General features: G+C 41.2%; 1 protein-coding gene across 1 annotated transcript in view; it reads right to left on the reverse strand.

The window, feature by feature from the left end:
- adgra2.L (adhesion G protein-coupled receptor A2 L homeolog) overlaps positions 1-14,743 on the reverse strand; it is a 99,448-nt gene that overhangs the window by 38,083 nt on the left and 46,622 nt on the right. Inside the window, 1 exon segment of the mRNA NM_001090201.1 lies at positions 6,779-6,850. Coding sequence (NP_001083670.1) covers positions 6,779-6,850 — 72 coding nt within the window.

The raw sequence follows: 14,743 nt of genomic DNA on the forward strand, positions 1-14,743 counted from the left end.
GCTGGTTATGCACACGAGGATTTTCAGCTCTATTTTATTATTAATGTAGCGCTATAATAAACTGTGTGATCTGTTACACTACTATTGAGCTCCGCTCCCAATAAATGTGCTCCCGATGAGACCTATAATCTTAGGGAGTGAGCCCTCGCATCGGTGTGGAGGCAGGGTTTAGTGCAACTGTAGCTGGATACAGGGTATAATAATTGGGCGCCGGTGGTCCTTATAACTTAACCATGAACATATTTATCTACAGGAACAATCATCAATGGAGTGTTCAGTAGAGCAGACAGGATTTCACATCAACATTGGATAGGCACATACTCACAACACCTTTGGTCAGTATTAGTCCCCACAAGTAAAAGGACATACTCAGCAGCAATGAAGGTACACCCAGCTTTCAGCCTTTTCCCTAAGTGGAACCTGAGGGGAATCTATCAAACCTATAGTCCTATACACTTAGTCCCTACTTCTGGGCTATTAGTACCCGGGAACTTAATCCCTCTGACTCTCCTCGCCGGAGCCTTGAGCTGCTCAGCTAAATAACCTGTCTATCTGTCACTCCTAGAATGACCTCTTAAGGGTGAGTAGCCTATCCTATACTAGACCTGGCCTGTCTAGGTTCCACAGGGCTCTACCTGCCTGTTCAGGTTAGAGCCAGCACAAAATGGACACTGAAAGCATGGCACCAGAGGGTTTTATACTTTGCCACAATGCCATCTCCTGGTCACTGTGAGAAACAGCAAGGGGCATAGCTTTAAGCAGAAATAGGAAACAGTTCCCCCTCCTAACTGTATTTTAGGACCCAGTTAGGTGTCTATAACACTAGGGGATTGCCTACAAAATAATACTGGGGATGGCTATTTTACACACCTCTACATTAACATGTATTTATATAGAGCCGACATATTTGTATTTATTTACAGCAAGGGAAAATATCATTAATTCTCACTGGACTCCATAGACGTCATTCGCAACAAAACCTTTTAGTTTTTTGACTACTTCAGGTAGAGTCCTAAAATTTTTTACCCAGTTGGACCCGCTATCCGACCTGCAACTGCTTTATCCGCAACCCCATCTGCAACCCGCTCGCCACCATTAAACAGGAAGTTGTTGCAAACTGGAAGTGACATCATTAGCAAGTGGGCAGGGCAGGAAAAACTTTTTAAAAACATGTAAAACTTGCAACATTTTTATAATTCTAGGAACCCAGCCCACGACACACAAACCCATCAATGCACTTTTATCCTTCTGTACTTCTGAACGTCTTTAGTTACTTCGCCGAATTACTAATGGGTACTGGCGTAAATTCGCTAGTGAAGTGGACCTACTCTATCGCTACATTGCACCCTTACGCCAGGCGAAGTTGCGCTATGGCGAAGGAACGTAATTACGCTAATTCACTTGCGAATTTTACTGAACGTTACCTCTTGCGCCAGACTTGCCTTCGCCACCTCAGACCAGGCGAAGTGCAATAGAGTAGATAGGGATTGTTTCGAAAAAAGTTGAATTTTTTTCTAAGTCCAAAAAAACGCTGGCGTCTTTTCCTTTTTTAAGGGTGATAGGCTGAAAAAGATCGTACATTTTTTTGGGGGTACCCTCCTTCCCCCCTACATTTCCTAACATATGGCACCTAAACTATACAGCGGGCACATGTGTAGGGCAAAATAACAACTCTATTTTATTTTATGAAGCTTACCGAGCTTGTGTAGTGTATTTGTTGCTACATATATGTCCATTCAACTTTAACTTGGCGCCGTATGCAAATTAGGCATCGCTAGCGTAACTTCACTTTCCTTGACTAATTACCGCTAGCGCAACTTCGCTACCGTTTGCCTCCCTGAGCGCAACTTCGGATTTTAGTGAATTAGCGGCGCCCTAACGAAACCTCGTCTGGTGAAGTGTGGCGAAGCCTGCACTAGCGCAACTCCGTAGGTTAGTGAATTTGCCCCTAAATAGCAAAGATTTTTTTCGTGCCCTAATTAGCGGTGTTCACTTTTTGTTAATTTTAAGTGAACGAAACCAAATTTAGCACTATAATTTTTGTATAAAAACCCTTAAGATGCCCACACACAAATCTGGCCACTCTTGTGGTTTGGTCTACACAAAATCACAAGCCCTCAATGTTGGTGGCCCAATTAGCCAAAGTTCCCCTTGTTTGGTGACACTGTCATACTAGTTTTCTTCCTGTGCATGGGCACCTTTAGTTTTTAATCAACATAAAAAAAACTTTACAACAGGATGAGTTTTTCTCACATGTGACGCTATGTCAGACACACACACACAATGTTTCATGTGCTGGGCAGATACAACACTCTGAGAGCTAAGATGGCTATCTGTTCCCAAAGATACCATGTGACTCGTGCTCTTTTATGAGATTTTCCAAATCTCATCCTTTGGCAGTATCATAAAGGCTCTGGTTTCAAGTTTACTGACATTGTCCAACCTATTGCAGAAGGCTTTGCAGTTTAATAGGGCTGATGGGAGCATTAACCTCTGTGCTTATGAGTGCGTAGGGCTTCTGGAATCCTACCCCTTAGACACTTCACTTTATACATCAAAGGACATTTCCCACCCACCCTCTGATCACGCAGCTGGAACATATAACTGGACTCCCTCTGGGTCGGTAGGACAGAATAAGCCTGTTGCTCTTCCCAGTTTTCTGCATACCTACATATAGCCCAAAGCTCTGCCATAAACCTTATTGCAAGGGGCCAGGCTATAACAATTCCTATTTCTGGCAGATAAGAGGGCTCTGTTCAGAGTCCTGGCACCCAGACAGTCAGTACAAGCAGCTGTCCTATAGGAAATTAACCCCCACTAAGTTTGCTAGTTCACATCATTGAAATAACATCTGTATCACCAGGTCAGGGCTGGTCAGTGAAGAAAGGTTGGGCCGCCAATGGGAGATACAAGATTCAGGGATCTCTAGCTGTTATTAAACTATGTATCTTGATGGAATCAGAAAAAGTGCATAGAGGGTCCCTGGGCAAGTCTATGGGGGCCCTATCCTTGGTAATCTGTCAGAAATACTACAACTGGCAAGATCTCTAAAGCCTAATATCCTAATGTCTTGGAAGCACTGTGTATATTTCAAATCCTGGTTCCTCGAGTGCAAGTTCTGACTATCCACCAAGGAGCAGTTCATCACGTCTATGACGGCAAATCTACTCTTGCAAGTCTGGCTCCTTGAGTGCAAGTCCTGACTACCCACCAAGGAGGAGTTCATCATGTCTATGAAGGCCAATCTAATCTTGCAAATCTGGCTCCTTGAAAGCAAGTCCTGACTACCACCGAGGAGGAGTTTATTATGTCTATGAGGACCAATCTACTCTTGCAAGTCTGGCTCCTTGAGTGCAAGTCCTGACTACCTCTGAGGAGGAGTTCATCATGTCTATGAAGGCCAATCTAATCTTGCAAGTCTGGCTCCTTGAGTGCAAGTCCTGACTACCACCGAGGAGGAGTTCATCATGTCTATGAGGGCCAACCTAATCTTGCAAGTCTGACTCCTTGAAAGCAAGTCCTGAATATCCACTGAAAAGGAGTTCATCATGTCTATGAGGGCCCATCTAATCTTGCAAGTCTAGCTTCTTGAGTGAAAGTCCTAACTATCCACTGAGAAGGAGTTCATCATGTCTATGAGGGCCAACCTAATCTTGCAAGTCTGACTCCTTGAGAGCAAGTCCTGACTATCCACTGAAAGGGAGTTCATCATGTCTATGAGGGCCCATTTAATCTTGCAAGTCTGGCTTCTTGAGTGCAAGTCCTGACTACCACAGAGGAGGAGTTCATCATGTCTATGAAGGCCAATCTAATCTTGCAAGTCAGGTTTCTTGAGTGCAAGTCCTGACTATCCATTGAGCAAGAGTTCATCATGTCTATGAGGGTCAATCTAATCTTGCAAGTCTCCAGTTTCCTAGAACTGTCAATGGCACTCAGACTACATGGGACAAAACTAACACATGTATGGTTTGCTGAGATTATTTCTAAATATACTCTTCACTTACGGTATGTGGCAATACTGTTCTCTAAATACATAAAAAAAATTCCATCCATTACTTTTCACGTAAAAGATTCATCAATGAGGATTCAGGCAGGGTTATGACGGAACAAGGGTGTGGTGTAAATATTTCCAAGAGAGGGACAAGAAGTAAGCTGTACCGCTAAATGAAAACCAAGCCAGCATCCTGAATAACGTGACCATTTGGTTTTTTTACATTTTTGGGATTCCTCATACTGGAAACCAATGTAATTACCCATCTAAATTTAGAAATAATGGCCAGTGCCCAAGGAGGCATCCAATCAGAGCTGTTGTCAGGAAGGAAACTGCTGGCATGAATAAACAATAAGGATGATATAAACTCACACTGGCAGGATACCTTAGTTAATGACATGGGCACCACTGTGCCTAATACATTCCTAACTATATTCTCTCCCGTTCTGCATTAAACTGTCAGCTATTCTGCTCCAGACAAGTGTGTACTGAGTCACTTTCAGTGAGCTATTATTTGACCACTACAGTGGCTGCAGGATTATACAGTGCAGCACAGAGCAAATAAAAATTATTGGCATAATTAGCTCTGGTAAATATGAATAGACAAAAGGTTCTTATTTGCTATCATTTTAGTTAATTTGTTTGCTTAGGTCTTTTCATGGCTTTTGGTTCAGGGTATGTTTAATAAGTTCGTTTTTTGCTACTTAAAGGAACTGTAGAAACGAAAACTTTCAAGAGTTTTAAAGTAATAAAAAATGTAGTGTTGCCCTGCACTGGTAAAACTGGTGTGTTTGCTTCAGAAACACTACTATAGTTTATATAAACAAGCTGCTGCGTAGTAATGGTGGAAATTAAAATGGCACAGGTTCAAAAGTGGATAACAGATAACACCATTATGTTCTACAGAGCTTATCTGCTGTGTAACCTGAGCCTTTTCTCCTTTTAATAGCTGCCCCCATTGCTACACAGCAGCTTACTTATATAAACAATAGTAGTGTTTCTGAAGCAAACATATCAGTTTACCAGTGCAGGGCAACACTACATTATATTTTTATTACTTTAAAAAACTTAAATTTTTTGATGTTACTGTTTCTTTAATACAACTGTGCTTAGCCATTACTAGTACAGGCATGGGATCTATTATCCAGAATACTTGGGACCATAGGTTTTCCAGATAAGGGATCTTTCCATAATTTGTATCTACATAATTTAAGTCTGGTAAAAACCATTTAAAGGAGAAGGAAAGTCTTTTTATACTTGGGGGTGCTAAAAGTTAGGCACCCCCAAGTTATTGTATATACTTACCTGACATCCCGGGCCAGTGTCTTTTCAGAGCAAAAAGCCGAATTTAATGAAGAAGTTGGCTATTTTGTTCTAGAATGCTATATTTATTCTGTAGAATGTTTTACCATTCCTGAGTAAAAAGCTCTAGAAGCTCTCTGTTTGTTTAGGATATCATCTGCAGTATTAGCTTGGTGTGACATCACTTCCTGCCACGGTCTCTCCCTGCTCACTTATAGCTCTGAGCTCAGATAAAAGCAGAGAAGGGGGGGAGGAGCAAACCGAGCATGCTCAAGCCCGAGCCCTGGAGGTTTATACTGAAAACGAGAAAGTCTGAGACAGAAGCCCATTTGTACACAATAGAAGAAAAGAAATGCAGCGTTTCTTTTGACAGAGGACTCAGAGCAGCATTACTTTGAGGGTTTACAGGTATATTTAGGTGGACCTTTCTGATAAAGCTTAGTTAATTTTAACCTTTCCTTCTCCTTTAAGAAAGAAAAAACAGGAAGACGTTTGTTCCGTGGTGCTCACTGGTATAACCCCGGGCCGGTGCAGTTTTCTTCTGATAGGAGCACCGGCCAGGGGTGTCAGGTAAGTAAATGTGATCACTTGGGGGTGCCTAACTTTTGGTACCCCAAGTAAAAATCAGTTTCCTTCCCCTTTTAAACATGAAATAAACCCAATAGGATTGTTTTCCCCCAATGCGGATTCATTCAAATCAGTCCGGGTCAAGTACAATGCACTGTTATAATTACAGAGGAAATGGAATTTGGATGGGAACCATTATTCAGAAATCCGTTTTCTAGAAAGCTACAAATTATGTCTCATGATGATTTCCCTTTTCTCTGTAATAATTAAGAGTACATGTACCTCATCCCAACTAAGATATAAGCAAAACCAGCCTATAATGTTTATTTCATGTATACATGAATTTCTAGAAGTCTTAAGGTATGAAGATCCAAATTATGGAAAGATCCGTTAACTGTAAAAACCCAGGTCCTAGGCATTCTGGATAACATCTCCCATACCTTCATAATAGCTTAAAAGAGATGGCCTTTCTGTAATTTGGAGCTTTCTGGATAATGCTTAATAGAGCCCATACCTGTACTATTTAAAAAACAGTGTGACACTATGGTGGGTAGGTGAAGGAAAAGGCTACTATGCATGGTGTAGGTTGACCTTTATGCATGCTTTCCAATTACTTCTAGAACTCATCTTGTTACATTCACCCACCTAGACTGTAACCAACCCTTTTGGTGAACATTCTAAATATTTTCTCATTTCTCTTGACCCATAACATCCCTCCACCACCCCTACTTTTTGACCATGATAAACAATGGAACCCCTTTTGGTTTCCTATAAAAAGATAGTATTTACATTGGCCTATGCAAGTGCAGTTCCTAATTGTTCTTCAAATGAGACATTTTTAATATGAACGTAGAATGACATGCAAGGGATAGTAATGAAACAGAACAAGACAGAGGTTCAAAAACTTTGGCTACTCACAGTTTCTCCAGAATATTAAGCCCATAAAAGGAGTTGCTCTGTATTGTGCTTATCTTGTTGTTGCTCAGAATTCTGAAAATGTAAGATTAAAAAAAAAAAAACATCAGTTTATCAGATATATATTAAGCAAAACAAAAACAAATATAACTACCCTTTCGCCCACAGTCTATTATTTATAGGTATGTTGCCTGCTCATGAGAATGATAGTCTAATACTAGAAAGGCTAAAGTGCAGACCAATAATCCAAATTATAAAAATAGCCCTATCTCCAGACTGTCAAATGAACTGGGGTTCAACAGTATAGGGTGACCATCTCTGGTGCAGTTGTTCAAAATACTGATTTTACTGAATACTTATGGTCATACAATTCAGCTACCAATGGACACTTGTCTTAGATTAGATTTATGTTTACACACCAACATTATTCAGGTGGTTTCTCTATTCACCTTTGTGTGAGTATGTCTCAATTGTACCCTAACCTTTAGTTTGTAAACTCTAATTTGTAGGGCCCTCTAATCCTATTGTACTCTGTAACCCTTGTTTGTTATCCACCATTGATTCCCTGTTTGTTATAACTAAGGTAAAGCACTGCGTATTTTGTAGGGGCTATATAAATAAATGATGATGATGATGAGTATTACTCTTACATATGGGTATTATTATAGCAGGCCACACACAGCCAGATTACTATGCAACTTCACTCCATGTGGCCCCATACACATGCAAAGCTGTCAACCAACTCCATGTAATGAGGGTGATAATGATCCACTCAAGGCCTTTTTGAGACTTTATTTCATGTTATCACATAGGGGCAGATTTATCAAAGGTCGAGGTGAAGTTTAGAAGTGAAAAACTTCGAATTTTGAGCTATTTTTTTGTGTACTTCAAATAGGGAATAGTCATATTTCGATTCAAAATTCGAAGGTCGATTTTTTTTGAAGTACTGTCTCTTTAAAACTTCGACCATTCACCACCTAAAAGCTGCTGAAGTGCTGTTTTAGCCTATGAGGGACCTCCTAGAACAGGTATGGAGGCAATTGGGGGATTTTGGGAGATCGAAGGTCGAGATTAAAAAGAATTACGATCGTACGATTCGAAGTAGGCCGAATTCGGCCCACTTCGACCATAAAAAAACTTCAACCACCATTCGATTGGTCTTTTTGAATTCGAAGTTTGAAGTTTTTTTAACTTCGACCTTTGATAAATATGCCCCTTAGTGTTAAACTCAGGCCTTGGGCTGAATGAACTCATTGGACACACACACACACACATACTGATAGAGGTCATGGCCCGAGAAGGTTCAATTCTGAGATACTGATTCTGATCTCGTTAGACACTGATCATGTGTTTAGCATAAGGCGTTCAAGATTCATTGTCAAAAAAAAAAACAAGAAACTCAGTTATTTACTACATGCAGGTGCAAAAAACAGATGCATTCCATTGTGTTATTGCTCCTATGCATTGCTCTGATAAATATCCATGAATTATATCCTGCTCTTTCCATAAGTGGCAGATGTCCAATGTGTCACAATGGATGCAATTCTGCTTGCATTGTGATACAAATAGAATTTTTAGCATTTGCAGCCAATTTACTGAGTGCAAGTCTATTGCACCTATTGACACAACCACTATGGGAACCCAGGAGCAGTGCGGAACTACCGTGGGTGTGGGGGGGGATTGCACCTGGACCTGTGCCCCCTTGGAGCCTTCCAGAGCCTTGTGCGCATTAAAAGCAGGAGCAAAGATGGGAACAGCTATATGTCCTGCACCCTGCCAGTGATAGATTTCTCTGTAAATCTTAATCCATAACAACCCTCCACGACCTCCTGTTTTCAACAATTATACATACTTTCTATCTTCTCTTGCTCCTTGCCAAACCACTCAATGAAACCCCTTTCGTCTCCTATAGACAGGGCCGGCCTTAGGCCAATTGGACCAATTGGGCCCAATTGGGCCCCGCACCTCTGGGGGGCCCCGCACCACAGGGCAGCACAGATAATATTTCCCTCATCACATGATGCTGCCTGGCCTGCCCCCAACTTTGAGAGTCCAGCCCATCCCCAAATCCATAGGTCTAGCCTGCCCCCAACTCTCATAGGCCCAGCTTTCCTCCAACCTTGCTAGGCCCTGCCTGCCCCCAATCCAACCAAGCCTGCTCCCAAGCTGAATCGGCCCAGCCCCAAACTAATTGGCCCAGTCCACTCTCCTATTTCCTCCCTCTCTCTCTTACCCTGTGTGCCCCTATTATGTTACCTTGTCTGCCCCTTTCCTTTCTATTTTGTGCCTGTATGCCCTTATTTTCCTAAATACTTGGTGTGTCAGTAGCCAGCAACACTTTGTCTAGGGGCCCCGCCAACATGGTCCCAATTGGGCCCCACATGTGATAGGACCAGCCCTGCCTATAGAAAGGTAGCATTTTCTTGATGCAAATAGCATTTTCAGCATTTGTAGCCAATTTACTGAGCACAGGTCTAGTGCACCTATTGGCACAACCCATTGTGGGAACCCTGGAGCAGTAAAGAACTACTGGGGGTGCAGGGAGATTGCACCCAGATCTGGACCCCTTTGGGCATACCAGAGCCTTGTGTGCATCCAAATCAGGAGCAAATATGGGGTCTGGAGGGGGCCCAGATGTATGTCCTGCACCCGCCAGCAATAGTTACAGTATATTACTGCCCTGGAGTTACAGCCAGGATCAGGGTGGGGGTAGCTCCAGGGTTCCCCAGCGTCAATAGGTGCAGTAACCCACCATTTATCTACATGCTGGAAACCATGTAGAAGTGCGGGAGTGTCAAATGACACAAGTACCAAAAACCTTCGGGGCCCACTGTAACTCACTCAACCTGTATTCCTCTATTCTCTTCTCACACATACCATAATCTATTTTACCATCTATTTAGCCTCTTTATTCTCATAGAAATAACGAATGGGCATGAAATAAGCCAAATGTTTGGAAGCAGGAGGGAGTTTACATGGTATCCCGGTGGGCCGGGACACTGCAATTACCTAAATGAACTGCGTCAATGTGCGCCCTAGGCATTGCTTCAATTTTAGAGCATCCGTACTTGTGTATTTGTAACTGACCCCCAGAGGAATCACTGCCATAACACGGAAATGTGCCAAATGTGCATTTTGTTAATACACTTGTAACACTGGCCCTAACCTCTGTATATCACTGTATATTCCTCTCTTTGTTCTCTAGTGCAATGCACTTTGTGCAGCCAGATGGACCGTCAAGGGGTCTTTATTACAGGAAGCTGCACTCAGTGTGGGTGGAGTTCTACAAGTACCGGCACTTAAGTGACTTCCTGCAGGGTTGGGGAATCACAATGCTGGGTCAGGGGGTCCTGGAACATTCAGCTGGAAATGAATGATGGAATTTACACAGGCTCTCTTATTATTGGAAAGGAAAGTAATAATACCCGCAGTGTTGTTCTAATTGCCAACAGTGTCAGGCAGACCAACTTCATTTATTTACATTATTGCTCACTGGAATTTACACCCTTTATAATAAAGGGATATTTCACCTTACATTTAACTTTTAGTATATTATAGAATGGCTAATTCTAAGCAACTTTTCAAATTGCATTTTTTCTTTTTTATCGTTTTTTTTTAATTATTTGCCTTCTTCTTCTGACTCTTTCCAGCTTTCAAATGGGGGTCACTGACCCCATCTAAAAACAAATGCTCTATGAGGCTACAAATTTATTGTTATTGCTACTTTTTTATTACTCATTTTCAATGCAGGCCTCTCCTATTCATATTCTTATTCACATTAATGCATGGTTGCTAGTGTAATTTGAAACCTAGCAAACCAGATTGCTGAAATTGCAAACTGGAGAGCTGCTGGATAAAAAGCTAAATAATGCAAAAACCACAAATAATAGAAAATGAAAACCAAAAAAAAGGGGTCAAATGTGCCATTTTCAAACAGAAAAGTATATAGGACCACTTCGCATCAATGGCAACAGGGAGCAGCACCCATGGGTGCATGGTAACCTATGGAGATTTCTATGGCCATTGACAGCATGACTTTTAAGAATTGACAGCAATTTGATCTCTGGTAAACCAGTTAATTTCCTATACCTCTAAAAGACTCCCTGAACAAGAAATATTTACAATAACAATACACTTTCAATTGTAAAGTGACTAAATTGCCCCTATTGTAAACTATGCACCGAGGCGTACCATAACTATATACAGATCATGGAACTCAGAGGTCACGTCTAAAATTTTACAACAGGGTGTACATTATTTATTATAATACACAAGTTTCAGTGAGTCATGTGACAGAAGATACATCACTAAGCACCTTTTATAATGATATAATTTACAGGATATTCATGGATCTTGTGTATTATATATATCTTTTTCATAGGTCTGATTGAATGCTCATGTCCATGCTCATGACCAATAACAGACAATGTTTTGTGTTTTACCGGATATCAGGAACCAGCCATTTCAATATCCTACGCTATTAAAATGATGTAAGAAGTGTTTATCCAATCTAAAGTCTATCCAATGAACAACACAGCGGGAAAAACGATTAAATAATTCCCAATTATAATGATGAATAAATGATGCAAACATGCATTACTAGTGTCCAAAAGCCTAATTTATGATTGTGAGTGGTAAAATGGCAGTAGTTCCAGGCCCTACTGGCTCTCTGGAAATAACACCAGTCTAAACCAAATCCTCTGAAAACTGTGCCCATTGCAAACTGAAAGCAATTTAACAAAAGGATGCTAATTTCGTCCATATTGGTGCATCTCGTACTATATATATATTTATACTAGATTCTGGCAACAAATACTGCATTGTAGGTAAACAAAAACATGCCAATTTGCATCTCAAAATGGCGCATTATACAATCTTTTGGAAACAGATCTGCACACACTCAAAATTATGCAGACCCCTTTTATTATGCCACCAAATCCTGATCTGATGAAGGGAGGGTTTTCTCCCCCGAAAAGTTGAATTTCTGGTGGCATAATACAACTGCATACTTTTGAGTGTGTGCGGATCTGTTTCCAACGATTGCTGTTATTAGGGGACCCAGCCGGTCCAACGGAGGACCAGCACCACCATTGAAGTATATGTGAATTACAGGTGTGCAGCAGAATAATTACATTGCATTACACATCTACCATGTTCAAGAACGAGGCCTTTGTTGACCCTTATATATGAAATAGTGTATTTCCTGTAAAGCTCCACATTGGTGTGCCAGTCAACCACAGGATGTGCCAAGGAAATGCTCATCAGCCCTTATTCGTACCACAAACCTGTATGATACCTATTACATATAATTGTTGTGAGAATGTCAGGGTCTATGTTGGGCCAAAGGCCAAGGTGTGCAAGGCGGCCAAGTGCACACAGACTATCACTAAGCTTGGGCAAATACATGATAGCACATTTACTGTTTTGCAGTCATGGTGCGTTCTGCTGCTAAATAGAGCACATCACAAACAGGAGGCACCTCAAGCTAACTCACACTCAATGTATCCTGAAACATTTTAGGGCAATGGTACATGGGTTTATTTTGAGCATTTGCTGGTTGCATTTATTAGTATTTTTCACCCAGGATTTCCCTGAGAGAGCAAGCACCAGAGACTGCAGCCCATCCCTGCACAACTAAGGAAAGTGCGACAATTATAAGCCCATAAATGAATCTGCGGTAGTTGCTGCTGAAAAAGACTGAATCCCGAACTGAATCATTAATTCGGTGCATCCCTACACATGGCTCACAGAAACGTATGTATTATTTTAAATAATGTATAATAAATAATGTGTATTTAAACTTGTGTATTATAATAAATAATGTATAAGAATGTATAAGAAATAATGTACACCCTGTAGACATTATTGTAAAATTGTAGACGTGACCTCTGAGTTCCATGATCTGTATATAGTTATGGAACACCTTGGTGCATAGTTTACAATAGGGACATTTTAGTTACTATTTAATTGAAAGTGTGTTGTTATTGTAAATATTTCTTGTTCAGGGAGTCTTTCATAGGTATAGGGAATTAACTGGTTTGGTAGAGACCAAATTGTTGTTAATTCTTACAAGTCATGCTGTCAATGGCAATAGAAATCTCCATAGGTTACCATGCACCCATGGGTGCTGCTCCCTGTTGCCATTGATGGGAAGTGGTCCTATATACTTTTCTTATCCTACCACAATGAATCTAGTCGACCAAACAAGACAGATTCTAGGACTTACCAATTAACATGATCTGTGTTTATCTATTAGCAGTAGCAGATAGGTCTGCAGAGGTCAATCAGAAATGTTGACCTGAGAAAGAGAGTGGATGCCTGAGAAGCTGGACTAGGAGACTGTTATGGCTACAACAATCTTTCTGATGAGTTCACAGGACAAGAACTGATCATCTCTATGTTCTTGGTACTCTTACACATCTTTTACATCTATTCCTCCCTCAGCAAACCATCTTCCTTCAGCAATCAGCCTTGCCAGCAGCCAGCGCTCATTCACTGGCCCATTCATGCACAGGCTCATTAAAGCTCTTTTAATGAGCAATTAGAGCTTGTGGATGGAGGCACAGGCTAATGGGGTCAGGCTCTTGGCCTCTACTGTGTTGTCCTTGTTTGTTGGCTCTCTGACTGCTGCAGCCTAGGGCACATTCCTTATGATTAACTCATTGGGTACTAAAGAGGGTACAGGCTTCAGAGCTGTGTTGTGATGTGGGTTATACAATTTATTGAATGTCTGTTTCTCTTGCAAGTGAAACAAGGCCACAAAGCCAAAATGTTTCTAATTCTATATACTCCTGATGCAAAACAATCAACTTTGATTATGACAGTTGGCTCTAAATTTCGTATATGGTGTCATATCAGGTAATTAAAGCTGACGTCTCCATTAACTGCCTCCATGGGTTAGGACTGATATGAAGCTAGCCCACTGCTCTGGTTCAGTAACAAAAAATAAACAAAAGAAATAAATAAAGGTTACTGTGCCCTGGGCCCCTCCACAACTAAAACAAAAAACTCCCCGCTTGCCATGCAGCACTTTCCATTTGTGAGGAGTTAATGAAATGAAGAGCAGAATTCAAAGATTTCCACATCTGGTTTTCTAAAAGTAATGGGCCAATTTTCTTACGGATTGGCCAAGAGGATAAAAAAAAATGTCTTTGTTTCATCATAAAGAGAACCCTGGATCTCATTTGTTCAGTAGAGCGGCCCTGGCTGATAGACGTTGTGAGGGAGAAGAAGAAGATGTGTGCAGGAATACTGGGGCGCAGCACAAAGTCAAGGGTTACAGGCATAAGCTTGCAGGGAGTACCAAGGCCTCAATGACAACTTGATTGCTGAGTCTGTGTTGAACATTACTGACATGTCTTTCTTGGTATTGATTACTTGTTGCTACAAAATAGAACAAGCTGCACCCCTGTCCCACTCCCATTAAAGGCTTTAGATATCCATAAATCAAGGGGTGTAGGTAATAGACATCCAGGAAGCAATAGAAAACTGTACTGATAGCAGGAGCAGAACTGCATAGTTGACAGAAATCAAACGTCCGACCTCTGGGCCACCGGATGTTCTTCAAAAACAACCTTCAGGGTGGCACTTGCAGTTCAGATACATATAGGGAAGGGTGCAGGCTGCATGTCTCTGCTGAGGTTGCTACTCTGTTATTACTGGGAATAAATGATCAGGCTGGTAAAACTGTTCTCCCCCGAGTAGTTGGAAACTGTTTACACATTACATTATTGATGTTATTAAAATGATTCATGTAGATTGCCGTTCCTGCAGGAATTTAAATATCTGGCATTTCCTGGCTTTAGGAAAATCTGTTCCTTGTTCTTTTCATCTCATGTTCTGCAAAAATAAAAAGCTACTCCTGTTCCCTTACCGTACAGCTACCGTGCAACACAACATAGTGTAAGAAAAAGTCAAGGATGATTGTTCCCGCTCATGTGCTTAAGTATGTATAGCAACGATGAACAA

Source organism: Xenopus laevis, chromosome 3L (genome assembly GCF_017654675.1).
Source record: "Xenopus laevis strain J_2021 chromosome 3L, Xenopus_laevis_v10.1, whole genome shotgun sequence".
NCBI classification, from domain to species: domain Eukaryota; kingdom Metazoa; phylum Chordata; class Amphibia; order Anura; family Pipidae; genus Xenopus; species Xenopus laevis.